The 25,819-nt window shown below is 51.2% G+C and overlaps 2 protein-coding genes across 2 annotated transcripts; both read left to right on the forward strand.

The window, feature by feature from the left end:
- Positions 1-7,103: 7,103 nt before the first annotated feature.
- Positions 7,104-15,039, forward strand: THEM5 (thioesterase superfamily member 5). Its single transcript, XM_080802129.1, has 7 exons — positions 7,104-7,160; positions 7,249-7,414; positions 8,759-8,960; positions 10,216-10,354; positions 14,047-14,157; positions 14,474-14,598; positions 14,863-15,039. The coding sequence occupies exons 2-7, from the start codon at positions 7,292-7,294 to the stop codon at positions 14,904-14,906; spliced, it is 744 nt and encodes a 247-aa protein (XP_080658255.1). The 5' UTR covers positions 7,104-7,160; positions 7,249-7,291; the 3' UTR covers positions 14,907-15,039.
- A 9,398-nt stretch (positions 15,040-24,437) lies between these two features.
- C2CD4D (C2 calcium dependent domain containing 4D) lies at positions 24,438-25,469 on the forward strand (the record flags this gene model as incomplete). Its single annotated transcript, XM_080802260.1, has 1 exon — positions 24,438-25,469. One exon carries the CDS (start codon positions 24,438-24,440, stop codon positions 25,467-25,469), a length of 1,032 nt encoding a protein of 343 aa, XP_080658386.1.
- Positions 25,470-25,819: the final 350 nt, after the last annotated feature.

The following is a 25,819-nucleotide window of genomic DNA, read 5'->3' on the forward strand; positions in this document are numbered from 1 at the left end:
GCGGGCTACAAGGAGGCTGGCAGGGGAAATTGCCCCAAAAAGGAGGGGGTTCCTTGCCTGGGAAGCACAGAGGTGGGACCTTGAGGGGGACAGCCTTAGGAGGCTACCCTGTGAGGTCAGTATTCAAGGCCTCCTCCGGGGGGCTAGTTGGCCACTGACTCATCCTGTGAGCCCACTCCCAAGGCCTAGAGGAGGCTCCTCCTGGAGGCCTGAAGAGGAATTGCCTTCACACCCTCCTCCCCAGCCCATGCCAGGGAGTGTCAGGGCCACAGGACTTGGCTCCATGCCCATGGGATAGACACACACTCTACCACCGGGATGCCCGTGACTTGAGGAAAGTGGGCAGAAATACCGGGCGCCCCACAGCAGCTAGTGAAGCTACTGTCACCTGTACTTGGAGGCCTCACAGACTTGGCCCCTGAACTCGTTCAATAGATGGTTGACACCCCTGTTCCAGAGCTTTCAGGGAAGAAAATGTTCCAGGTATCATGGGATCTTTGTTAGCCACGTGATATGTTTTCAAAAGGCAATGTGACCTTACTCTGTGTCCGAAGATCATAAAAGCAGATTAGCCAGTGGCACCATGTGGCTGTCCCTTTGATGTGAAGGTGCTATCTCTCGAATGACCGTCTGGGTTTGAAAAAGAAGGGATTTCACATACAGGCCTGGCTGGGAACTGGGAGCCCTACCCTGGGTGTGCACACACACCCACACACACCCATTCAGGATTTGTTACTTTCCGAGCTTAGAGGTCCCAGCTCTCTACCTCTTGGCCGTTCACAAATAGGAACTCCGGCTGAGCTGGGGTAGGGGTGCTCACATCTCAGAGGAGGAGAGCAGGTCCCTATCAGTCCCGGCACAGTCCCTGCTTTGTGTTCTGCTGGGACCCCTCCATCAGTGCAATGATCATACCGGGATCTAGTGTCTGCTTATCGGCTGCCCAGCTCCCCTGGACACAAGGTCTCCTGCCACAGCCCTGCTCACCCTTCCCCCAGGCAACACCCACCAGCCGGCCCAGTCAAGGCCCCTCTGGGCACAGTCCGCAGCAACCACTTCTTTTAGCTCCATCCCATGCCCTGGTTTCATGAAGGCAGCCTCCCCCACCCCTTCCAGTCTTGGCTGTCCTGAGGCTGAGCCTCTGCCTTTCCCCAAGCTGTCCATTCACAGGTCCCATGAACAGCACAGACAAAACCTCTTAGCAACAGGATGGAGGGAAAAACTCCAAGGCAACTGATTTATCAGTTTCAACACTGGACAGTCATTTTCCTTTCCAAAGTGCCCATGGTGATTGTCCAGGATATAAAATGCATCTGAGGAGGGTCCCTCCCTCAGGGAGCCATAAAAAGAGGACTGTTCTGGGGACAGTCAGAGAGACGGGACCCGAACAGAAGAGCAGAGGACTCCCGAGAGAGCAGTAGTGTGAGAAGGTCCAGACATGAGCTTATACTTGGCTGGCGTGATCAAGCAGCCTGCCAGATAAAATCCAGGCAGAGGCATTTGAGTTGGTGTATGCTGGGTACTTATAAATTAGGGGCAATGTTTGCAAGTTGGAAGGTTTCACATAACATAAAAGTCTGGTTTTATACCAGCTTTTCTGGAGAAATTAGGAAGCTAGTAACTGAGCCTGTGTTCCTTCACAGCAACTCCTGAGGGGAGCAAGACCAGGGCGGCCCCCTCTGAGTGCCCTCAGTTTCCCATCACTCAGCCTGGCCCCTGACCCTTGACTCAGAAGGTCAAGAAACCAAGCTTCCCTGAGGTTGGGGCTAGCCTGACAAGTTCGAAGATCAGTCACAGACTGAGAGAGGCCTGGGGTAGTCTGGGAGCCCTCTAGAAATTGCAGAGATGAGTGTAAGAGCCAAGTCTTCAGGAGGGATTGAGATCACAGAAGAGCAAAGACATCTAGGAAGTCCCTTCCTCATCCAGAAGGGCCTGGGGCCATTCTGACAGAACAACTCCGAAGTGCCCAGAACCCACCATCACAGATGGGAGCTGGCCAGCCCACATGGGGAGTTCCACTACATGTCTAGAATGATCTGAGAGGGCTTCCAGGGCCCCCAAGTTGAGAAGGACTTTGTAAGATTTCTGGCAATGTTCATCTTTACCTGTTTCCTTTTAGCGATTTACAGTAAATCCCCCTAAGCAAAAAGGGTCCTCTGAGTTTGTTTGGTGAGAGCAGGGGAGGAGGGCAGGCTGGGGAGACTAAGGGCTACCACATAGTCTTACAGTGAAAGAAATTCCCAAAGAGACAGAGGTGGGTATGCATTCAGATTTGGGAGCCTGCTATAAGGAAGAAAGAGTCCTGGGACTGGAAAGTGATCCACGGAATCTACCAGCCCTTGATCACCCCTGTTGCTTTATAACACACCAGAGAAGTTCCTAGATCAGTGGAGTGCTGGAGCCAATACCTACCAGCTTGCAGGAGCCAACTGTCTACATCTTTTCCCAGCTTCTCAGTCAGGGTCCGTGGCTTCATAGTGCTAGCCTGAAACCAGCCACCATGGGAATATTTCCACCCCAGAAGTTGGCAAACTTCTGAGCTCTCCCCACCCCCAAGAGGCAGTTGTTAATTATCTGGTTCTCCTGATGGACCACCCACCTGTCAGATCTGGCCCAGGACGTGCTTCTGGGGACAGGTCGAACCCTGGTGAGAGAAATTCCCAGACTCCACATCCCCCCATGGGTCCCAAATAGGAAATGAACCAAACAGGCAAACAGGCTGAATCAGAATTCAACAGGAGTTCTAAATTATAATGAACCTTCACTGGCTTCCTTCTGTTTTCTTTTTTTCTTCCCTTTTAATTATTTTTATTTTTATTTATTATGTTATGTTAGTCATCAGACAGTACTTCATTAAGTTTTTTTTTGTTTTTTTGTTTTGTTTTTGTTTTTGTTTTTTTTAATTTTTATTTAATTATTTTGACAGGCAGAGATCACAAGTAGGAAGAGAGGCAGGCAGAGAGAGAGAGAGGGAGAAGCAGGCTCCCCGCTGAGCAGAGAGCGCGACATGGGGCTCGACATGGGGCTCGATCCCAGAACCCTGGGATCACGACCCGAGCCAAAGGCAGAGGCCCCAACCCACTGAGTCACCCAGGTGCCCCTTAAGTTTTATTTTTATCTCTATACCCAACATGGGGCTTGAACTCATCCCTGAGATCAAGAGTTACCTGTTCCTCAGACTGAGCCAGCCCGGCACTCCATTCCCTCTTTTTTCTAATTGCTTCTCCAGAGAGTCCAGGTCTGGGAGAAGCTTTCTTTCCCCTGAGCTAAGTTGGGTTTATTTTTATTGTTTTTGTTGTTCTTTCTAAACTGAGTTCACAGGGAAGGATCAGGGCCAAATTTCATGTTGTAACAAAATCCATTCAAGGCCCTAGCCAATACCTTTCCACCTCCCTGCATAGCTGACTTCCCAGCCCATTTCTAGAAGGGGCTCCGTATTGCACAGAGAACCTGCAAGATATGTGGAATGGCCTTGAATAACTTCCTCCATTCACCGATTGCAAGGCCATACCCATGCTTTTGCCATCAGCATAGATGTTCTCTCAGGTATCCTTCCTTCTAATCACCTTCTATCTATTATACCCTTGACCCCATTTTACTGTCTTAAATATCACAGACATCACCAGGTCTTTCTTTCTTTTCTTCTCTCTCTTATGGATCTCTTCCCTTCCAGCTGGGAAACGAAGGTTGATCTGCGGGACAGCCCCTTCAGTTCCCTGTATTGCCCCGGACTACACCATCCAGCAGAACCTTGGGAATCACCAGCTCACAGAAAATTAGTTACACAAGTAAGGAAATTTAACAATAGGACTTGAGCAGACTGGGAACAAAACTTACATAAGCGTAATGATGTAAATACTTGAAAGCAGATTTAATCAAAAGTTGTGAAACAATTAAAGTGGGAAGATGTCCATCAGAAAATGTTCCTGCATTTCTCCTTTTTAATTGCATAGCGCTTCTGACACTAGATGTGTGGGGTTTCTCAACACCAAGCAATTCTCTGCAATACCAGGTAGATGTCCTACAATTCAATTCTTTTTATTTATTTATTTATTTATTTATTTATTTATTTATTTAAGAGATGGTGAGAGCATGCAGGGGGAGGGGTAGAGGGAGAGGAAGAGGGAAAGAATCCCAAGCAGACTCTGCTCTGAGCACGGAGCCCAGCGCAGGGCTCAATCTCATGACCCTGAGATCATGACCTGAGCGGAAGCCAAGAGTCAGAGGCTCAACCAGCTCAGCCACCCAGGCGCTCCTACAGTTCAATCCTGACACTAACTGGAATTAGGTGCAGACCCCACAGGTTAATGGCTTAGTCCTGTAACACTGCCCCCCACTTCAGATGCCAATGGCAAGTGGTAGGTCCCTGGGTTAATTACAACATCTGTCTGTCTTGGCTATAAATCGGAGGTTCCCATACCCTTTTTCCTAGATTCGATTGTTGGCTGGAACTGCTCACAGAACTCCAGGAAGCACTTACACTTACTGGTTTATTATACAATGAAGCACGTGATAAAGGATACAGATGACCAGCCAGATGAAGAGATACATAAGATGTGGTCTGGGAGGGTCTTGAGCTCAGAAACTGCTATTCCCACAGGATTGAGATGCACCAACCTGGAAGCTTCTCCAAACCCCGTACTTTTGGTATTTGTATGGAGGCTTTCACATAGGCATGGTGGATCATTAACTCAATCTCCAGCCTCTGTCCCCTTCTTGAAGAATGGAGGAGGGTACCTGTTGGGGAAAGTCATCAAGAAGACATGACTGCCAAAAAAAAAAAAAAGAAGAAGAAGACATAACTGCCAATTGACCCATAAGTTGGACCCTGGTAATCAGAGGTTCTTGCCTCCACCCCTGTCCTTGGAATGTGGGTTCCATTTGTCTTTCCTACTCTGAGAGGCTGCTCCAAGGACACAGCCTTGAGTAACAATGTGCTGTTGAGAAGCCCTGCATAGTCTACATGACTGAATCCAGTTAGGGCCCCTCTGTCCCTGAACCTAAAAGGTGCCAGGTGGGTGTAGGGTTCCATTTGTCTTGCTGCCACCCAAGACTAACCTCTCCTGTAAGTTCCCTTGCCTCCTTAAAACTGCCACCTACCAACCTGGCATGGCCTGCCTCTTTTCTCCAGTCTCTCTTTGTTGTTCCCTTATGGGCTAGTTTCAGATTACACAGGGAAGCTCCCAAGGGGTTTCTTTTTCTTTTTTTTTTTTAAGATTTTATTTATTTATTTGACAGAGAGAGAGAGATCACAAGTAGGCAGGCAGAGAGGGGGGGGGGGAAGCAGGCTCCCCGCTGAGCAGAGAGCCCAATGTGGGGCTTGATCCCAGGACCCTGAGATCATGACCTGGGCCGAAGGCAGAGGCTTAACCCACTGAGCCACCCAGGCACCCCCAAGGTGTTTCAAACCAACAGGGACTGTAAGTTCCAAGCTTCTCATCCTGGGTTGGTCCTTCCAGTGAGACTCCTTTTCCAGAGTTGCCTCATTAGAACGAAAGACACTTGGATCATCCAGAAAACTCCAAGGGATTTAGGAGCTGTGCTCAGAAACCAGGGGCAGAAACCAATATATATATCTTCTATTATTTCGCAGAGAGTATTTCTCTGCTAGTCCAGCAACAAGAGAGGCTGATCCCGCTGAGGTATGTGATCTGCAAGGGATTTCGGGCTGTGCAAGGGTGATAACCTAGCTCCCACCTGGCTCTTGAGCAAGGAAACAAGGACTTTCTTTCTCAGGTTCAGCTACTGGTTCTTCTTGGAATCTGGACAGAAACGGCAACCTTCCTGGGATCAGGCCCCTGTGGAACCCTTCCTCCTCCCTACTCCCATTTCCTCAGACCCCTCTCCAGTCTTCCTGAGATCCCTCTTTCCTCTCTCGTCTCCTCCTCAAGCCCCGTCTTTTCCATCAGGTATCACACATAGAGGCTGCAAGGGAATGAAAGGATGCCAGGCACAGGGGGAGGCCTGGGCCAAGCCAGAGAACACAATGCCTGCCCCCGGCCGGCTGCTGCGGCACGGTGCTAGAAGGACACTGCTGCCAGATCTTCCTACTTATCTGGAGATCCTTGACCTGCTTTGTGTGAAACTCCCTGTTTTTTAAATGCTAGCAACTAATTCTAATCGTTTGGGCTAGATCCAGAGACTAACTCAATCAAAAACCTGGTTTCCCCATCCTTGAAGAAATTTCATTCAAATCTTGAGAGGACATGAGGGAAATAGTTATAGTCTAGTCTTCCAGGGAAGCCAAATACAGAAAGTGGGACAAAACCTGTAAACTTTCCTATTAAATCAGTTTTATTGTTCAGAAACTGCCCCAATCGCCACCATCACCACCATCGTCATCAGAATTCCACCTTTACATGGTTCTGACCTTCAGCACATGCTTTTCTCCAGTAAATTAAAAACCGGGACTTCTAGTGGAAAACTGGCAGTTTTAATTCAATAGAAAAAAATACCAGCACCAGAAAAGCCCGCAACTTCATAGACACTTTGCTGAATACTCCTCTCCACTTTCCCCTGAAAGCTGTCTCTCTTCCAGGCTTGCCAGGAACAAGGCCTCCACTGCCCAGCTCCCCACCTCACCCCCAGCATTCATCCCCTTCCCTGGGCTTCCCAAAGCATGAGAGCACCTTTGCTAAGCTCACTGCTCCCAAATGATTTTCTGTCTGTGCCTCTAAGACCAGCTCCTTCTTGCCAGTATCCCCTCTGGGAACCAGCAGATGGAAGCTTCTCTGTGTGACCCCTTGTCTGGGATATACGAAGGGGTGTCAGGACCATACCAGGGGGCTTAAGTGGTCTTGCTGCAGAGCACATGCCACAAAGGCTCCACCAACACTCTCCAATTGAGAGACAGACCTCCCTTATCCTTCTGGGAATTTTCTCGTATCACACCCCCAAACACTTCAGGGCAGCCCTCCGAGGCCCCGTGTACCATATGCTATTTCTTTATGCGCTTCTTTCTCTTTAACAAATGTTTCTTTCTGGATTCAGCCCAGTCCTGTTAAGCATTCCTGCCCAAGCAGGGTCCGCTCCTCCCCAAGCGCTGGGCGGGGCTTGGGACCAGTGAAAGGCTCCAAACATCTGCGGTCTTGTGTCAACCCAGCCCAGCCTTGCCTAATCATCTGCGCAGGCAGCTTGCTGCTGGAAGCCTGGGGACTGAAAAGGTGAGAGGCTTGTACCAGAGGTGGCAGCAGTACCCGCAGCACCCAGGTACATCCAAAAAGCACTCACTCACTTTGCTGCTTTCTCAAGAGTCTGCCGGTGGTCCCGCCAGCCCCAGCCTCAGAACTCAGCCATGATCAGGAGAGGCTTCCTGGGGGCAGTAAGACTTGGCCAGCACAGGGTCCTTCCTGGCGTCCCCCAGGTCCTACCCAGACTCAGCCCCACCTCAGCATTCGGATCCTCCACGGACTCCCTGGTAAGTTCCCAGCTCAGCCAGGTAGGCAGCCCTCCTTCTCTTGGGGGCCTAGGGCATAAGGAACACCCCAAATTTCTTCTTCCCAGATGATGGCTGGGGCAAGTGCGCAGTGTGTTGGGGAGCTATGTGATTTGGCAAAGGGAAGGCGCTCTTGGGATATCAAGTCACCCAGACCAAGGAGCTCCTGGCTAGCTTAGCTGGTAGAGCATGACTTTTGATTTCAGGGTCGTGAGTTCAACCCCCATGTTGAGCCTAAAGATATGAAGGGAGGAGGGAAGGGAAGGGAGAAAGAAAGAAAGAAAGAAAGAAAGAAAGAAAGAAAGAAAGAAAGAAAGAAAGAAAGGAGGGAGGGAGGGAGGGAGGGAGAAAGAGAAGGAAAGGAAGAGAAAGAAAGGAAGGAAGGAAGAAAGGGAGGAAGAAAGAAAGGGAAAGAGAGGGAGGGAGGGAGGCAGAGAGGGAGGGAAGGGGGGAGGGAAGAAGGAAGGGAGGAAGGAAGGGAGAAAGAAAGAAAGGGCAAGCAATCCAAAACTAAGACCACCAGGACACTTTTATGCTGGTCTGGATCTTGTGCAGCCATGCATAAGTCACTTTCCTCCCGTGGAACTCAGACTGCTGCAGCTGCATTTGGGCATTTCCTGATGGACAGACCTGTGTGTGGTTTGGCCAGCAGCCAGCCCACTGCCCACAGTTGTGACAGGTCCGTGAGTATTTGACACCACAGAGGGCTCACTCTTCCTACAGATAGTAACACCCTTGTGTGGGCACCTGAAACATGTTTCAAAGGAGCCACCTTAAAAAAAAAAAAAAAAAAAAGGAGCCACCTTGCCAGGGTATGCCCATAGCTATAGACAGAGCTGGACTAGCCCCTGAAGCAAGCAGGTGGCAGCAATGGTCCTCAACCACTGGACACACCCTCTGGGATAGACAATGTCTCAGGACAGGCTCTGGTTTGACCATCAGCTCTCACACTCACAAGCCTGGCAACCTTAGCCATATTTCCTCAGTTTCCCTATCTGTACAGTGCGGCTTAGACTAGTAGTTCTCAGCCTCAAAGAACAGCTCACGGGTTTTTAAACAGGACAGCTGCAAGGCACACCACAGAGCGGCATGCCTCTACTTGTCAGCCCCCGTTCCTTTTTTATCCTTCCTTTGCACTGTAGGGTCCCCTTGCCCATCACCCACAGGTGTCCCCTAACCCTCTGCAAGGAACCTGGGCCACTTCCTGTAAGTTGACACTGGTGGAGCCAGTGAACCCAGGAGCAAACCACCTAGAGGTCCCACAGCACAAGCAGCAGCCCCCATCCCCCAAGAAGCTCTTTAATCTCCCTGATTTTTTCTGCCCAGGTCTCAAGGTTCTGTCCGGAGAAGACGGATTTGAAGGATTATGCCCTTCCCAATGCCAGCTGGTGTCCCGACATGCTGAACCTATACCAGGAATTTCTGGAGAAGACCAAGACCGATGGCTGGATCAAACTCCCCTCCTTCAAGTCCAACAGAGACCACATCCAGGGGCTGAAACTCCCATTTGGGTTAGCAGTTGCCTCAGGTAAGGCCTGGCCTGGGAGGGCCTGTGGGCACATCTGCTCCCCAGCCCACCGGGGGGTTCAGCCAGTCCCTTTCATTGTGTTGACCCTCAGGACCCTCGGGAAGGAGATCCACAACCTCCCTTCTAGTTCTCAGCGGGAAGTTCTTTCTGTGTCTGACCCACCTCAGATGCTGCAGCCCCAGGCGGGTAGAGGAGAAGAGAAGAGTATTCTCTCTGATCTCTGGTTCTCTCCTCGCATCCAAGAGAACACAACCTAGTGTTGGCCTTTGCTTCCAGCCAAGAGCCACCCCCCTGAGCACAGCCTTTAGCCCCCTACCCTTCTGCCTTCCCACCAGGTGTTCTTCCTATGCCGTCAAGCTTTATCCCAAGTCCTCCTCTCTACCCAGTATGGGCCCTGGGGCCTGCCTCCCCCACTGCAGGCCTCAACACAGCGTCCCCACTCTACTGGCTCCATAGCCAGGCTCCCCAAACTCCCACCAGATCAGACGGATAGAACTTTCCACCTTCACCTTCCTTCATGTGTGTGGGTGTGTGCATGTGTGCCTGTGCGCACACACGTCCCTATTTTCTTGTCTCTCTCATTCATGTATGTGGTTTTCCGGCCCACTGATGAATCTGTGGTACGGTAGGCACATGACCTTTGCATTTATGCCACAAAGCAGGGTCACCAATTTAATTTTTTTTTAAGAATTTGATGTCCACCAAAAAAGGATGTAGTTGTTGTAGTAGTCATCTTGGGGAAAAAATCAGGACTTTGGTGGACTTTTCTGCACTTATTTTACTGTGGGTTTTTTTTTAAGATTTTATTTTTAAATAATCTCTACACCCAACATGGGGCTCAAATTCAAACCCCAAAATCAAGAGTCATGTGCTCTACCAATTGAGCCAGCCAGGCATCCTGATTTTACTGTTTAGTACTGTTGTTATTTTGAATTATATGTGCAGTACATGTTACATTTTTAATTTCCCAGGTTTAAGGTCTGTTAAAGTCTTGATCTGGCCATGAGCCTGTCTCTACCCTTCAGCTAGGGAACTTCCTGAGTGTTTCCCCCTCCAGACCAAGGGCTCCCTGAGGAAAGGGCAGACTCTCCACTCTCAGATTGAACGCTCCCTGAGGGCAGAGCCGGGGCATCCTCTGGTTCTCTCCTGGACCCTGTGCCTAAGGCAGGGCTCCACCGTGGTGCTGAATCCCGACTGGGCCCCACACACTTGTGCACCCACTTCTCGAGCTACAGCACTGCCCATCTCTCCCTAGACAAAAGCGACTGGCGCATCTTCACCAGATGCATCCAAGAGGAAGGACGAGGCTACGAGTATGTCATTTTTTTCCACCCAACCAAGAAGAAGTCCATCTGTCTTTTCCAACCTGGCCCCTACCTGGAGGGACCCCCAGGGTAAGGCACAGACAGAGCCTGGGTGGATGTCCCTGGCTGCTTTCTGGGCTCAGCTCAGCTGTTGGATGGGCCACACACAGGGCCCCAGAGTCTGTCCCTCTCCCTCAGGAGCTGGGGGATGGGAGGGTGGGCACTGGGCTTCTGTCTCCACACCAGGCCTAGAAGGGCACTCTGGGTCACCTGGTCCAGGCCTCATTGGGCAGATAAGGAGAGCCTCTGTATGGAGGTCTGAAATTTTTTCTAGTAAGAAGGTGGTCTTAGAGGCCACTTTGAGAAATGTGTTGTGAACTTGGAAGAGGACAAGATCTGGAGCCATGCTTTCAATTCTGTTCTGCCTTGCTGGCCTTGGCACCCTAAGCAAGCATTTCACCCTCTGGCCTTCAGCCTTCTTACCTGAAACCTGGGGCAATAATATTCAGCTGCCAGAATGACTGAGAGATACGGTATTACAGGACCATGTCTGTGTACTCACAAATCATATGGCACAATGTTAGCTCTCAGACACCATCTCTCCAGACTTCATCTTTTGCCTAGGGGCAAACACAGAGATAAGGTAACACAGTAGCCCATGCAACCGATCAGGTCTCTAGTCCAGGATCTGGGACTCCAAGCCATTCGTCTCTCCATTATACTCTGCTGCCTTTGAACTTGGGATAGGCCCAGGAAGGAACTCACACTAGGTAAATTCCACAAGGGAAATCAAGCTGGCCTTGAACCTCTTGCCCAAGGCCACTGGGCCACCAAGTCCATGGTTGTCCACCTTTTCCTGCATCCCTGTTCCTTCTTTAGACAGTCACCGAAGCCTGCTGGTGGTGCCAGAGTTCCTACAAGAGAGAAAGAATGGTGGGGGGTAGCTTTAGGGTCCCAAGGCCTGAGAGAAACTCGCAGTTAAATTCAGAGATCTTAATAGATGCCAGCACCTCCACAGGCCATGGATTCAGACTGCAGCCCTTGGCCACCTTGGCCATCCCAAAAGGCATCTTCCATGAGGACACTGATTTTCCCACTGAGCACTGGCGGACTAGGTCAGGTCAGGTCAGGAATGCCTGTCGTTCTCAAGAGGAAATCTGTAGAAGGCGGGGCTGAGGGGTGAAGTACAGCTGATTTTGATTTAGGGGCTCATGGAAAGGCAGCGGAGGACCACCCACCACTGTAGCCAGTGGGTTGAGTGGTTCAGAGAAGAGATGAATACTGAAGAGAAAGAGATACCCAGTTCAGTCTATCTACTGCATGGGTGGGGGGGGGGAACAACAGTTCTCACCTACTATGTCTTTTTCTCCTGTGCGTCTCCTTTACTGCTCACACAGGACACTGCTGATAGTTCTGATCACCAAATGGGTAGAGGCCTTTCCCCACACCAGGCAATTCTGGGACACCAGCTGGGTGTCCTACAATTTAACTCCATTCTGACACCATCTACCTGGAGACAGCATCAGATCCTACACGGTAAAGGCTCAGTCCCCCCACTTCAGATGCCAAGAGCAAGTGGCAGGTCTCCAGGTTCCCACAACTTCTGTCTGACTTGGCTATGTCGGGAAGCAAGAATTTCCCGTCCTTTTCAAGGGTCCTTGCAGCTGTACTAGGAATCAAATTGACCTGAGACAGATTAACAGGAGAAAGTCAAATTTAATAGTGTACATACAGGAAATTCACACAGACATGGGAATTCCAAAGACAGGCAAAATGAAGCCTATCTGTCATCCTGAACTAAGGAGCAGGGGGCAGGGATCTGGGACTTAGAAGGGAAGGAATGCACTTTGCATGGCTATAAGAAGAAGAGCAGATGTTTGGTAACTAGATGCTTACCCTGCCTTACAGATGGATCACTCAGGTAAAATTTATCTCTGGTAATAACCTTTACTCTGGGAAAGACCCCCCCAGTTTAAATTCTTCTATGTAGTGAAGGAATCCCACAGGGTCTCAACTGCCTTCAGCTCAAAATAATATTCATGCTCGAATGGCCCATCCTGGGGCAGCTTGCCTTGGCCCCTACAGTTACCAGTCAGAGTTCTCACAACCCCCTCCTCATGCTCACTTACTTTGCTAGAGATGCTTCCAGAACTCAGGGAAACACTTATATTTACCAGTTTATTAAAGGATATGATAAAGGATACAGAAGAACTGCCAGATGAAGATGCACATACAGCGAGGTCTGGGAGGGTCCTAAGCACATGCAGGAGCTTCTGTCTCTGTGCGGTTGGCATGCATCACCCTCCCCCGGGCCTGTGTTTGCCAGCCTGGAAGCTCTCTGAACCCTGTACCATTGGGATTTTATGGAGACTTCCTCACCAGGTGTGATCCATCAAATATTCCATTTCCAGCCCTTCTCCCTTCTCTAGAAGCTTCTAATCATGGCTTGGTCTTTCTGGGGACCAGCTCTCATCCAGGAGCCTGCCCAGAGCCACCTCAGTAAAACAAGACACTCCCATCACCCAGGAAATTACAAGGGTTTCAACAGCACTGTGCTGAATGCAGGACAGAGACCAATACATATCACCTATCTTATCACAAGTGTCCACCCAGCCCCTAGGCAATGAGGAGGGCTAGGTTGCGCGCTGGCCAAGAACTATCCTGCCCAATCCACAAGCCTGCCAGTGGGTCCCTGTCTGGCCAATGAGGACGCCAAGGGAAGAGCAGATTTGGGGTTCTTTGGCACCAACTTATTTTCCCCTCTTTAAAGCAACGTGGAAGTAGGGGGTTTTATGAACATTACTACATGTAATCTGCTGAAATAGGAATTATTTCTATTCAGAATTTATAGTGGAAAAACTTAGGCTCAGAAAAGCTTAGCCACTTAGCAGCTCAGCAATTTAGCAGCTTGCTCAAGATCAGACAGGTAGTGGGAGGTGGGGCAGGGAGTCAAACCAGGTTGGCGGTGGTTCCACAGCCTTCCAGCTCTTTCCCCTCCTGGTGCTGGGAACAGGAGGGTAATCCATGCTAGCACAGCGGGGCAGCTGGCCTGGTCCATGGAGAATCATGCTTCTGGAAATCAGAAGCTTGAATCTGTCTCGTGTTATCTGCATTCTAGATTTTGGCGCACTTCTCTTTTTCCCAACCTCACCAACAGCAAAGCAGCTTTGGCATAAGGTCAGCTTACACAACTGAGATTGAGAAATTCTCTCGCTCTAAGGAAAGCAGGTGCTGGCAGCAATCTGCCAAAGGGGGGCCCTGGGCCTTCTGCAGGCAGAACTGCTCAGGAGGCCGTCCTGTTGGCCCTGTAGAGAACATAAGTTACAGTTCACATTCCTCTGTCTTGAAAATGTGGGCTCGGCCCCAGATGTACTGATGGGTAAGGTGGGAGCTGGCCCAAGGCCATGCCCTGGAGCCCACACTGAAAGACACGGGGCATTTTCCAGCCCCTGTATGAGCACACCTTTCCAAATGATGGCCATTTCTGCCAGCCACTAGGTGATGAATCAGAAAAAATGTTTTCCCATTAACTTTATCGGAAAAACAACAACAACAACACGTTTTCCTAGCAAAATAAAAGAATTATGTCAGGTGGTTGCTGACGCCTTTGAAGGAACATGGTAGAAAAGCTGAAGTGACTGGGACCAGTTTGATGAGCTGGGATGCTGCTCTGCTTCATTTTCTCTCCCGTAGAGAGGCAGAGGCAGGGTGGTTCCATGTCAGGATCAGGGAGGGGGGCGGGGAGGTTTGCGGACCCTGGCTAGCTCCTGCCCCACCCCCAGGTTTGCACATGGAGGGTCCTTGGCTGCCCTGATGGACGAGACCTTCTCTAAAACGGCTTACCTGGCTGGAGAGGGGCTGCTCACAGTAAGCCTCAACATCAGGTTCAAAAAGTAAGTATGGGTCCTTGGGGCCCTGTCCAAAGTCATGCCCTTTTTATCCTTGAGGAGTGGCCATGCTCAGCGGTGGTGGTGTGGGAGCCCTGTTTGCTGCCCTCCTTCCCCAGCCACTGCTCAGCCATTCCTTGCGTCCCGGCCAGAGCACAGCCTCTGCCGTCAGACTGGAAGTCTGCAAACAGGGCCCTGAGTCCTGAGCCACTTATTCCTTGAGGCAGAGTAGAATGAAGAGAAGGCTGGGGGAAATGGAGGGGTGAAGGGATGGCTGCTGGGGAGTCCTATGAGGGACGGGCTAAACCACCTCCTTTTCCAGCTTGATCCCTGTGGGCTCTGTGGCTGTCCTGAACGTTGACGTGGAAAAGATCGAGGACCAGAAGCTTTACATGTCTTGCATCGCCCAGAGCAGGGACCAGCAGACAGTCTATGCCAAGTGCTCAGGTAAAGAGGTTCTCAGCCTCAGCCCCCTGCCACCATCACCCTCAGGGCAAATGGAAGGAAGAATGCTGATGATGCTGTCCCAAGCAGGGACCAGCTTTTTAGAGTGGGATTGGGCACCTGGAGAACCAGGCTAGGGTTTTTTTTTTCTATGTATGAGTGGCCTGACCTGTTCCACAGGGACGTGATCGGGCGCCAGATCACAGGATGCAAATGCTCAGGGCACCCCATCCAGCTCCTGCCATTCAGCTTCCTCTTCCTCCACAGGTGTTTTCCTTCAGCTGCAGCTGGAAGAGGAATCATCTCAATAATAGTCATTAAGCCTTCCTGCTGACTGCCTTGCCTGCTAGGGACCCCCTACTCAGCAGGGAGGGGTCCCCAGGAAGTGACTGGTGAGGTAAAGGAGAAGGCTCACTCCTCTGAATAAATAGATCCATGGCCTCATTCTCAGGCTAAGACCCTTCTGTGCCCGGAAATCAGAATCCCGCCAGCACCTCCCATACACCCACTTTCCCATTCAGCACCAAGAGATCTCCTGGGCATCTGCAGGTTCCAGGCCCTGGGTGAGGCACCAAGCACACAGCAAGGAAAGACTTTAAAGGGTATAGCCTGGTGGTGGTCGTAAGGGCGGGGAAGGGAGGCGGTGCATGGGACATAAAGTTTTGTTTTTTAGAAAGAGAACTCTGGTGGCAGTAAAGAGAGGGTCAGCAAGCCTGAAGGTGGGAACCCTGGTTGGGAGACCCCAGCACGGCCCCCAGCTAGAGATAGTAAGGGCCTGACATGGGTCAGAGCTTTGAAGATGAAAGAGATGGAACATGGGACAAACAAAAGAGTGTGGGACTTTGCTGCTAATTACATGTCATGGACTGGTGAAGAGCTCTGCAGGATGACACCAGGTTTCTGGCCTAGGAATTGCAGGTGGCATTATCGGGAGTAGAGAGGAGCAGTTTTGAGGTGGGGTGGTTAATGAGCTTAGTTTCCCACCCATGGAGCTTGAAGTGCCCATGGTGTTTTAGCCACATGGCAAGCACCAGCGGGAACCTGGATATTATGGTCTGGAGCTCGAGACTGATGAGCAACTGACTCGGTCTGTAAGTCGTCAATATAAAAAGGGACATGGAACCATGAGAAATGAAGGATAGGGAAGGGGTCACAGATAGAACTTTCAGTCATGCTAAGGCTTAAAGTTGGGGCAAAGGATGAAAAGCCACCAGAGACTGGGGATAGGACAGGAGTGACTATTCTGAAGAGGAAGAGCTCAGCAGTGTCAAACACTCAAGAGAAGGCAAGACAGATGAGGACTAAAAATAGGCCTTTGCCTTTGGCAATGAGGAAGATGAGGGTCTTCCTTGCCAGGTGGGAGCAAAATCGAGATTATGGTGAGTGAAAAGATGGGAGGGAATGACAAGTGAATCTAAACGATTCTTTCTAGGAATGTTGTTGTTGTTGTTGTTGATGAAGTTATTTAAGGAAAGAGGGTTGACTATATTTATAAATTGCTTTGAAAGGAGCCAGTGGAGAAAGGCTGACACTGTAGGAGGGAGAGAGGTGTCATTCAGCAGAACACCTATCTGGTCTCAGAGATGGATTGAGAGCACAGGTGGAGACAGCATCAGCGACTCTGATACCAAAGAAGGAATTAGTAGAAGGGGGAGTGCATAGTAGGGGGGAGGGGAAAGGCTTCATGCCAGAGGACTTCAGCATCCTCAGTGAAACATGAAGCAAGGCCCTCAGTGGGGAGAGGGGTCTGGAAGAACGGCAATGATTGCCATACGCCACTGTGGGGATCAGAACAAACCGACCAGGTACACGTGGGCCGAGGCATGCAGAAGGCCCAACTGCTGGTGGAAAATGGGGGTCTGGAGTGTACTGACCTGGGATGAGGGAAAGATGGGAGCCATCTGGCAAGACTACGGGACAATGGCCAGTAAACCAGGCAAAGAAACAGCGGTGATGGAGGAAAAAGAATATGGCCGGTGCATATTTTTAAGAAGGAATGGTCTGACATGAAGGAGAAGAATACAGACTGAAGGAGGAAATCGTCACCAAGGAGAAGCCAGAGCCTCCTCTGAGCCTGCAGAGGAGAGAAGTGGGAAACTGAGCAGCGGCCTCCGGGACAGGCAGAATGCCATCCAAACTAAAGGGGTGCAGGAGAGGCCCAGGAAGAGGCCAAGGGCTTGAGCAGTTTTACCAAAGAATGAGAACTCCAAGGGGGCATATCACAAAGGACTTTATTATCAAGTGTGGTAAAGCCAAATACTGAGACAGGTACACCTTTACATCTCTGAAGTGTCACCATATTTTAAAAAGAATGGACATAAAGTCCAGCTGTTGGTGTGTAGGAGTCATGCAGGAATCTGGCAGACAGAAGCTCTGCTGTCTTTAACACATGACTTCCAAGATCATCCTGATGTTGATATCTAGTTGCCAGAAGAGAGAATCATAATGGAGGTGTTTGGGGACCAAGCCTCAAAATATTTCCATTGACCAGAACTCAGTCACGAGGCCCCACTAAACAACAAAAGGAGATTGATTGGAAAACATGGTCTAACTATATGTTGGGGAAGAAAGGTTAAGGTGAATAGCTGGTAACCATGGTCTCCGTTTGAGAGGAGGATGGGCAGAGGAAGGAAGAGTCTATATCCAAACGCTCACCCTGGAAAGTGAAGAATTCAAGTTCGGGCCTAGGCTGAGATTCCAGGAGCTGGGGCCCCTACCCCAGCACCTCTAACAGAAACAGGCACAGGCTGGAAATCTACAGAGCTGAGAATGTCTCAGGCAAGACCCCACAGCACGGCTGGGAATATCAGGCTTGACTGGATAAAGCAGGCAGGGATCCTGGTAAGGGAAATAAGGTTATAGGCTGCTGGCACACTTCTCTAGGCTCTAGGCTCTAGGGCTTTGAGAAGTCTCTCTCCTCTCCAGGAGGTCAAGTATCACAGCTTTCTAGGCAGGAAAGGGGAGTTGCTGCCTCCACAATTTAAAAAAAGCCATTGGAAACGCAACTACTCTAAAGGTAGATGAAATGGAATCCACTGGCCATCCTGGCAAATGAGGCAGCTTATACTGCTTAAAGCAGAGGATAGGGCTGCCTGGGTGGCTCAGTCAGTTAATCGTCTGCCTCTGGCTCAGGTCATCATGCCAGGCTCCTGGAACAGAGCCCCTCCTTGGGCTCCCTGCTCAGCAGGGACCCTGCTTCTCCCTCTCCTGCTCTCCCTGCTTGTGCTCTCTCTCTCTTTCTTTGTCAAATCAATCAATCAATCAATCAATCAATCAATTTTTTAAAAAATAAAAAAACAAAACCAGAGGATATGTTTTCTCCAGGTGCCTGAGTCCAGTGCCAAGAGAACCGAAGAGTGGATAATGTAATTGTAAGAGCAACGAGTTCAAGAAGGCAGGAGATACTACCTCATACCAGCTCTTAAAGAAAGGGCCCCTAAGGCCTTCTTGGAGCTGCAGAGCTAAGTCATTCATCAAAGGTCTTAGGTAAGGAGCCAGAGCTGTAAGACACAACATATCACCAACTCCATCACCTGCCAGTGCCCACAGTGAACATTGTAGCAAATCATGCTGAGGCCACTACTCAAGGCCATGGGGCAGAAAGCTTAGCAAGACCCAAAAGCCCAGGGAGTCTTATAGCACTTGCCTGCCTACTTGGGAGAAAGTCCTGCCTGCCTCTTCATCAGGCTTGAACCCAGATAACTTCTGTAATGCCCAGTCTTCCAGGGGTCCCTCTACAATGGCACCAGCAGGAATAAGGCGATCAGGGCCCTGGGTCACATGTGATGTTCTCCAGGAGTGGCAGTGATAGGGCTGGTGGAGGCGAGGAGGCAGCACTCTGGGCCTCATTGAAGGGAGCAGTTCTGCTCCAATCCAAAGACCTCTAGGGTTCAAGAAAAAAAAAAAAACAATGCTCTTTAACATAGAAGATCTAGCTTCTAGCCTCAACTCTGCTACTATTTGGCACATCATGGCATTCTAGCTCTGTTCCTTGCTCTATAAAAGTGGAAGGACAGGTGAGGTGACATCTAAGTTCCTTCCAGGTCTGACATCTTCTTGTTCTCGTTAAGTTGACCTGTGGTTCCTCTGTGTGCCAGTCATTTGCTTGATGGCTCTCAGATCCCTCCTCCTCCCCTCCTCTGCCTTGGATTGGGCAAAGCCAGTGCCTACAACCTGGGAAACCAGGCTCCGTTGTGACTCGTCTTTTTTTTTTTTTTTTAAGATTTTATTTATTTATTTGTCAGAGAGAACGCCAGCGAACACAAGCAGGGGGAGCAGCAGACAGAGGGAGAAGCAGGCTCCCCGCTGAGCAGGGAGCTGGATGTGGGACTCGATCCCAGGACCCTGAGATTATAACCTGAACCAAAGGCAGACGCTCAACCGACTGAGCTACCCAGGTGTCCCGTTGTCACCTTTGAGAGGTCTTTGAGAGGCTCTGGTGACCGGTTGGAAGGCAGGAAGTAGCAAGAAGTTAAGAGAGTTCTCCCCTTCTCTTTGCTTTGAAAGGCTGTGTCTCCAAGGTCCCAGATTCTGCTAGACTGTCCTCACCAACCTATCTGCCTTTTTAGCTCTTTCAATACCTTTGTAACAAGTTCCCCGTGTTAAACTCCCTCTGTTGAACTGCCCAACAGGTGCTGTTTTCCTCACCTCACCTGACCCTGACTGAGGCAACCAGGCTGTGAATTATCTATACTCCGTTCTCAGTCCCACTGTTGTGCGACCCAGGTGGTGGGTGCGCTTGTATGTGCCCTTGATTTTATCCACCAAGAAAAGGAAATGGAAGGAGAGAGGGAGCCAAAAAGTGAACTATCAATGACTGAGCACAATCCTGAACCAAATCTCTGCCCATTTTCCCCCTGCATCTGTACAACTGAATACAGCTAGAGAAAACTCTCACAACCCTGCTGTTTGGTTGCAGCATAAAGTTACGGCTTGCTATCCTCCAGGCAAGCCTGCAGTACTGCCCAGCTCCCAGCTTGCATTTCCCTAGAGCTTTCACTCCCCTGTCCTCCTGGGTGATTGTTCCTTTCCTGGTACATACCCAAACCCTAGAGTCACCTCCTCCTCCAGCCATCATCATTCTCGGCTGGTAACCTTGCATCCTGCTTCATGAGCAATTAGTAGCATTCAGAGGGAACAAGCTCCCACCACCCACTCCTTCACCTTCTACTTCTACTCAGTTATTCTATTTTCTCTTCAGTAACTGGGTGAACTGTCTGCATAGCAGGCAAAGGACAACCCCCAGACTGATTTCCCATGCCCAAAACCTATTTCTTCGTGTCTACTCAGGAATATCGCTGCATTAATTCTCGTTTGTCTGTCTCTCCTGCATTATCAATTTCCTCCTTTCTATGGAATCTTTCTCATCAGCATACAAACATACCATTATTTCTGTGATTTAAAAATTTCTCTCTTGGGGCGCCTGGGTGGCTCAGTCAGTCAAGCGTCTGCCTTTGGCTCAGGTCATGATCCTAACATCCTGGGACGGAGCCCCACATCAGGGTCCCTGCTCAGTGGGGTGTCTACTTCTCGGTCTCCCTCTGATCCTCCTCCTATTATGCTCACTCTCTCTCTCTCTCGCAAATGAATAAATTAAAAAAATTTTTTTCTCTTGATTCCACTTCCCACCTGGACCACTACCCCACTTCTCCCTGCTCTTTCAGCAAATTCTTCAAGAGAGGTTTGTTGGGGTTTTGGTCTGGTCTTTTTTGTTTGGTTTGGTTTTGGTTTTGGTCTCTCTTTTCCCTAACATTTCTGCATCCTACTCCAATGAGGCTTTTGCCTCCACCACTGCACTGAAACTGCTGTTAGCATAGTCGTGACTTTGCATTGCTAAATCCAATGATCAGTTCTCAGTCTTCATCTTACTGGATCTTGCCACAGCATCTGGCACAGCTGGTTCCTCTCCCCTCTAAATGTTGGCATGCCCAGGGCCTGGGTGGTTCAGTCGCTTAAACATCCGCCTTTGCTCAGGTCGTGATCCCAGGGTCCTGGGATGGAGTCTCACAACAGGTTCCTTGCTCAGCGGGGAGTCTGCTTCTCCCTCTGCCCCTCCTCCCATTTGTTCTCTCTCTCTCTCTCTCTCTCTCTCTCTCATAAATAAATAAAATCTTTAAAAAAAAAATATTGGCATGTCCAGGGCTCAGTCTTGAGCCTTGAGCCCGGGATCCTTCCTCTTTTCTACCTATACTTCATCAGGTCTCTTGACTTTAAATTCTATCTTCATTTCTCTTGGTGCCCACGCTTATATTTCCAGTCTGGACCTTTCCTCTGAACTCCAGGTTCGTATATGCATCTGCTTATTCAATGTCTCTATTTAGATGTCAGCAGGCATTTCAGACTATACAGAGCTAACACTGAGCTCCTAATCTTTCCTCTTCTCAGCCCATTCTCTGTTCTTCCAGTTGCTCAGCCCAAAAACCTTGCATCGTTCTTTCTCTTTAGATGGGGATGGATCCATTTATTGACTTGATCTTCAGAACAGATCTAGAAACTACTACAACCCTGATCTATGCCCCAATCATCTTATGCAAAGATTAATTCAATAGTGTCCTATCTGGTTTCTCTAATTATGCCTTTATCCCCTTCATTTTGTTCTCAACATAGTCACCAGGCAACCCTTTTAATACATGGCAAGTCATATTACCCCTCAGCTCAAATAAAAGCTAAAATTGTCACAATAGCTACAGGTCCCAACAACATCTGGCTCTGTTATCCCTCTGACTCTACCTCCCCCTCACTCACTCTGTTCCAGCTCTGTGGACCCATTTGCTTCCTTGAACACTCCAGGCATGCTTCTGCCTGAGAGCCTCTCATTGATGATTCCTTCTGCCTAGAATGCTTTTCCTTCAGAAACCCTTCCTCTCTCCATGTTGTTACTGAAATGTTCCCTTCTCAAGGTGGCCATCCCTGACCACCCCATTTAAAACTGAGCGCTCCTCTATGATCCTTTATTTTCTTCCCAACACTTCTCATAAACTGTACTTTATTTTTTTTACTAATTTTTTTCTATCATCTTTTCTTCCTCTGCTAAAGTATCAACTTCAGGGCGCCTGGGTGGCTCAGTGGGTTAAAGCCTCTGCCTTCGGCTCAGGTCATGATCCCAGGGTCCTGGGATCGAGTCCCAAATTGGGCTCTCTGCTCAGCAGGGGGCCTGCTTCTCCATCTCTCTCTGCCTGCCTCTCTGCCTACTTGTGATCTCCGTCTGTCAAATAAATAAATAAAATCTTTTAAAAAATAAATAAATAAATAAAGTATCAACTTCAGCTGGCTAGGAGATACATCTGTTTTCTCACTGCTATATCCTCCAGTCCAGCACAGTGCTTGGCACATATAGGTGGTCTGTAACTGAATGAATGAAGCCACAGAATCAAACTTCCCTGAATTCTACCCTACCTCTGGACCTCTTATTATAGAAGCCAAAAATGTCTGACCAATGCCAAAGCCTGGAGTTCTTGGCTGCCGCACTCTGCACAGACCACCCTCCCCAGAAAGGACACCGGGGCCGAGCTGAGTCAGGAGCCATGGGACTAGAGGGTTTGAGGTCACCAGGGATCTCCGCAAAAGAAACATATGCTCTTTTAAAACTCTCAGGTATCAGATGTGAAAATAACCATCTTGTTTCCTGCATCTTGTTGTTGTTTGCAGGTTTATTAACTGTCTCTTCCTTTAGCCTGCCCCCATTCTATGTATCCCCAGCACCTAGCACAGTGAATGAATGAATAAATTCAGATATAATTCTGCTTAATGTCATTAATTCATTCAACAAGTTCTGATTGAGCACCTGCCTTGTCATAAGTGCTGTCTTCATGATGTTCACAGTCTAATAAGATGTTAAATAATCACATACAAAAATCACAGAGGGAAAAAAAACCCACCTGTGACCAATGCCAGAAAGGAAAATATGGGGTGCTGTGAAAGTATACAACAGAAGCCCCTAATTTAGATGGGAGGCTGTTAGTGAGGGCCTCCAGATCTGAAGGATGAAAGGGGGCAGCCGTCCTAGGAGAGGGAACAACCTATGCAAAAATCCTAAGGAGGGAATGAGCCTGAAGCCTTTGAGAGAGTGAGGGATGGTGGGTGCACTTGAGGGTCTCATCTTGCTAGTGGTGGCCTGTGCTTTGTGGGATCTGCCTGCAGGGGAGGGGACGGGAGGAGAGGCACCCTCCATGTTTCCAGTTTAACAGCCTTCTGCGAAAGACAAGGAGCACAGGCCAGCTGGCGCTTGACCCACTGATAGAACCAGCTCTGTCTTCAATGTCTCTATGTCCAGAAATCTGAATCCTGGTCACTTTTCCTTGAGCCAGTATAGTTCAGAGAACTAGTTACACTGCAAGTCCCTCTGTCTGAGAGTTAATGTGATGACTCCAGAACAGAACAATGCGGGGGACTCCATCAAGGAGGGCTTTGCAGAATATGCAGTGTGTGTGACCATGGCTATGGGTTTCACCTAGCAAGCCGAGGGTAGGGCCGGGGCAGCACAGAGGGATGGAGGCCACTGCCCACTGATGACCTCCTTCTTCTTCCCCGCAGAGAGGGTCAGGGCCCAGGACTGGCTTGCTGCTAGAAACCTGGAGGAAGGAGTTAAGAAGGCCGGGCTGATGACCGTGGAGACAGAGCTCTGTTTATCCAGGAAAAGAGGTCGTACGTAGGCAACAGAGGCCCCTGCCAGCTCCTCCCAGAAGGACTGGGCTGGGGGAGCAAGCTGGAGAGGAAGCTGCTCCCTTCTGGGCTCTGAACTCCTGCCAGCCAGAAGCCAGGAACCAACGGCAGCCCCCGGGTGAGGCCTGCCCTCCGGGCGTCTGACCGAGCTGGCTGTGGGCTCGGGCTCCCAGGCAGATGGTCAGACGGTCAGGACGTCGCGGTCCCGCGGGTGGGGCGCGGAGGTGTGGTGAGCGACCAGCGGCGGAGCCTCCGGGAACTGACTCTGGGGGTGGCAGAGAATCAATACCGCCTTTGTGCTCAGTGGTTTCCTAGGGAGAGAAGGAGTGGAGAGTGGGAGCGGCGGCCCAACGGCCGGCCGGCCTTGCAGACTCAGGACGCTGTGGGGCTGGGACGCTGCGGCAGGACAACGAGGGCTTGGGAAGGAGGGTATTCTGTAACGCCCTCACCCCCAGAGGTGCGTCTCCTTGGACCGGCCCTGGGGCTCGCAGGGCAGCAGCCTGGTGTGCCGCGAGTCGGCTCCGGCCTGGAGCCACTCAGAAAGGAGAAGGAGGAGCAAGAGGAGGGAGGTGGGGCCAGGACCAAAGGATGGCTCAGGTTGGAGAGGCTCGCTCCTGGCTGCCGGGAAGGTAGCCGGAGCTAGCTTCCTCCTTCCTCTGGAAGGGGAGCCAGACAAGAGCTAGGAGGAGAGTCTGAGTTCGGGTTGGGCGAGGGAGAAGGGGACGAGCTTGCCAAGGGCCTCTGTGTCTCTTCCGGGGAACAGGATGTCCCAGCAGGGTTCGGGACCTGTGTCCGTGTTTGTGACTATGGACCTTTCGGTAGTTTGAGCATGTTCGTCCATTCTCCTAATAGTAGCCTAGAGTTTCAGTGGGTGTGTTGGGCATTCTCACTGAGCATCTTTAGCACTAATGGCGGAGTCTGAGATCTCGGGTGCCTAAGGCGTGCATCTGCAAATGTGACTGTCCGATGCCCTGATGCCCTCCGTTTCTCCTCAGGCCCCCAGGCTTCACCGTCCCTTGTTTTTCCCGCTCGGATAGGGGCCCGTGCGCCGGGGAAAGTGCGCCGTGGTGGACCAACCGGTGTATGTTCGCCATATCACCCACTTTGGGCCCTCTTCTGTCCTCCACAGGCCTCCGCCCGGAACACTGAATTCGGACTTTCCCCACCCCCACCCCCACTGCATGTGGCTTTTGGAGAAAGCCGGCTACAGCCTGGGGCCCCCGGAGTCCAGGCCCCGATGGGCGCCCTCCAGCCTGCTCCCCAAGCGCCGAACCCCGGGCCCGCCCGCGCGCGCCTGTCCCAACGTCCTCACTCCCGATCGCATACCGCAGTTCTGCATCCCGCCGCGGCTCCCGGACTCTGGGGGCCCCGAGCCCCTGGACGGGCGCAGCCTCCCCGTGGCCTGTTCGCTGCCCCACCTGGCAGGCCGGGAAGGCTGGGCCTTCCTGCCCGAGAGCCCGCACACGCGCCGGCGGGAGTCCCTGTTCCACCCGCCGCCGCCGCCCGCCGCCTCCGGGGGGCTTTCCCCAGCGCACGGCCGGCGGCACGTCTCCGCCCCGGACCTGCGCCTCTGCCGGGCCCCCGACAGCGACACGGCCTCGTCGCCCGAGTCGTCGCCCTTCGGCTCGCCGCGGTCAGGCCCCGGCCGGCCCCGGCCGCACTCGCTGTCCCCGGAGGAGGCGAGCTCGGCCGACACCAGTCCGCACGCGCCGCGCCGCGTGGGGCCGCCGCTCTTCCACCTGGACTTCCTGTGCTGCCAGCTGCGGCCGACCAAGGAGAGCGTGCTGCGCCTCGGGCCCCGCGGCGGCCAGCTGCGGCTCTCGGCTGAATACCAGGCCGGGCCCCGGCGGCTGCGCCTGCGCCTGGTGAGCGCCGAGGGCCTGCCGCGGTCGCGGCCCGGCCCCGGGAGCGGCGGCGGAGGCTGCTGCGTGGTGCTGAGGCTGCGGCCGCGCGTCCGTCCGCGGGGCCAACGGAGCCGCGTGGTCAAATGCAGCGTCAACCCCATCTTCAACGAGGACTTCTTCTTCGACGGGCTGGGCCCGCCAGACCTGGCCGCCCGCAGTCTGAGGGCCAAGGTGCTGGACAGGGGCGCAGGCTTACGCAGAGACGTGCTGCTGGGGGAGTGTGAGACGCCCCTCATTGCCCTGCTGCCCCCCTTGGGCGGGGGGCTGGGTCTGGGGACCTCCCTGGCGCCTGCCCATCTCAGCCTGTAGACTGAGAGACTGTCTCTTCCTCAAAGAGATCTCCTCTAGGTCTGCGTATTCTTTCTGTCTGCCCAGCTTGTATTTATTTTTGCTAATAAAATGTCTGTTTTTAGCAGGATCTCGCCCCTTGTTGGCATCCTATGCTCCGATATGCAGCCTACTCTCTTCCCTCCACCTTGGCTACACCAGAGATGGAAGAAACACATACCGAGTTAGAGCCGACCTCAAGTGGTGGTTCTCAAACTTGAGTGAACATTAGAATAATCGGACATCCGCAGTCTTGGGCTCCATCCCCAAGAGATGCAGAAGCTAGATTAATAGGTCTGGGTGGGGTAGGTCCTAAGGCTCTGTCCCAAAAG

The sequence above is a fragment of the Martes martes genome (genome assembly GCF_963455335.1).
Source record: "Martes martes genome assembly, chromosome: 4".
Classification (NCBI taxonomy): Eukaryota; Metazoa; Chordata; class Mammalia; order Carnivora; family Mustelidae; genus Martes; species Martes martes.

Bases quoted from the DNA above. Each gene is read 5' to 3' on its own strand.
- THEM5 (XM_080802129.1), top strand. From the start codon at position 7,292: ATGATCAGGAGAGGCTTCCTGGGGGCAGTAAGACTTGGCCAGCACAGG. The intron at 10,355-14,046 runs GTAAGGCACAGA...CCCCACCCCCAG, and splicing joins TACCTGGAGGGACCCCCAGG to GTTTGCACATGGAGGGTCCT. The intron at 14,599-14,862 runs GTAAAGAGGTTC...CTTCCTCCACAG, and splicing joins AGTCTATGCCAAGTGCTCAG to GTGTTTTCCTTCAGCTGCAG.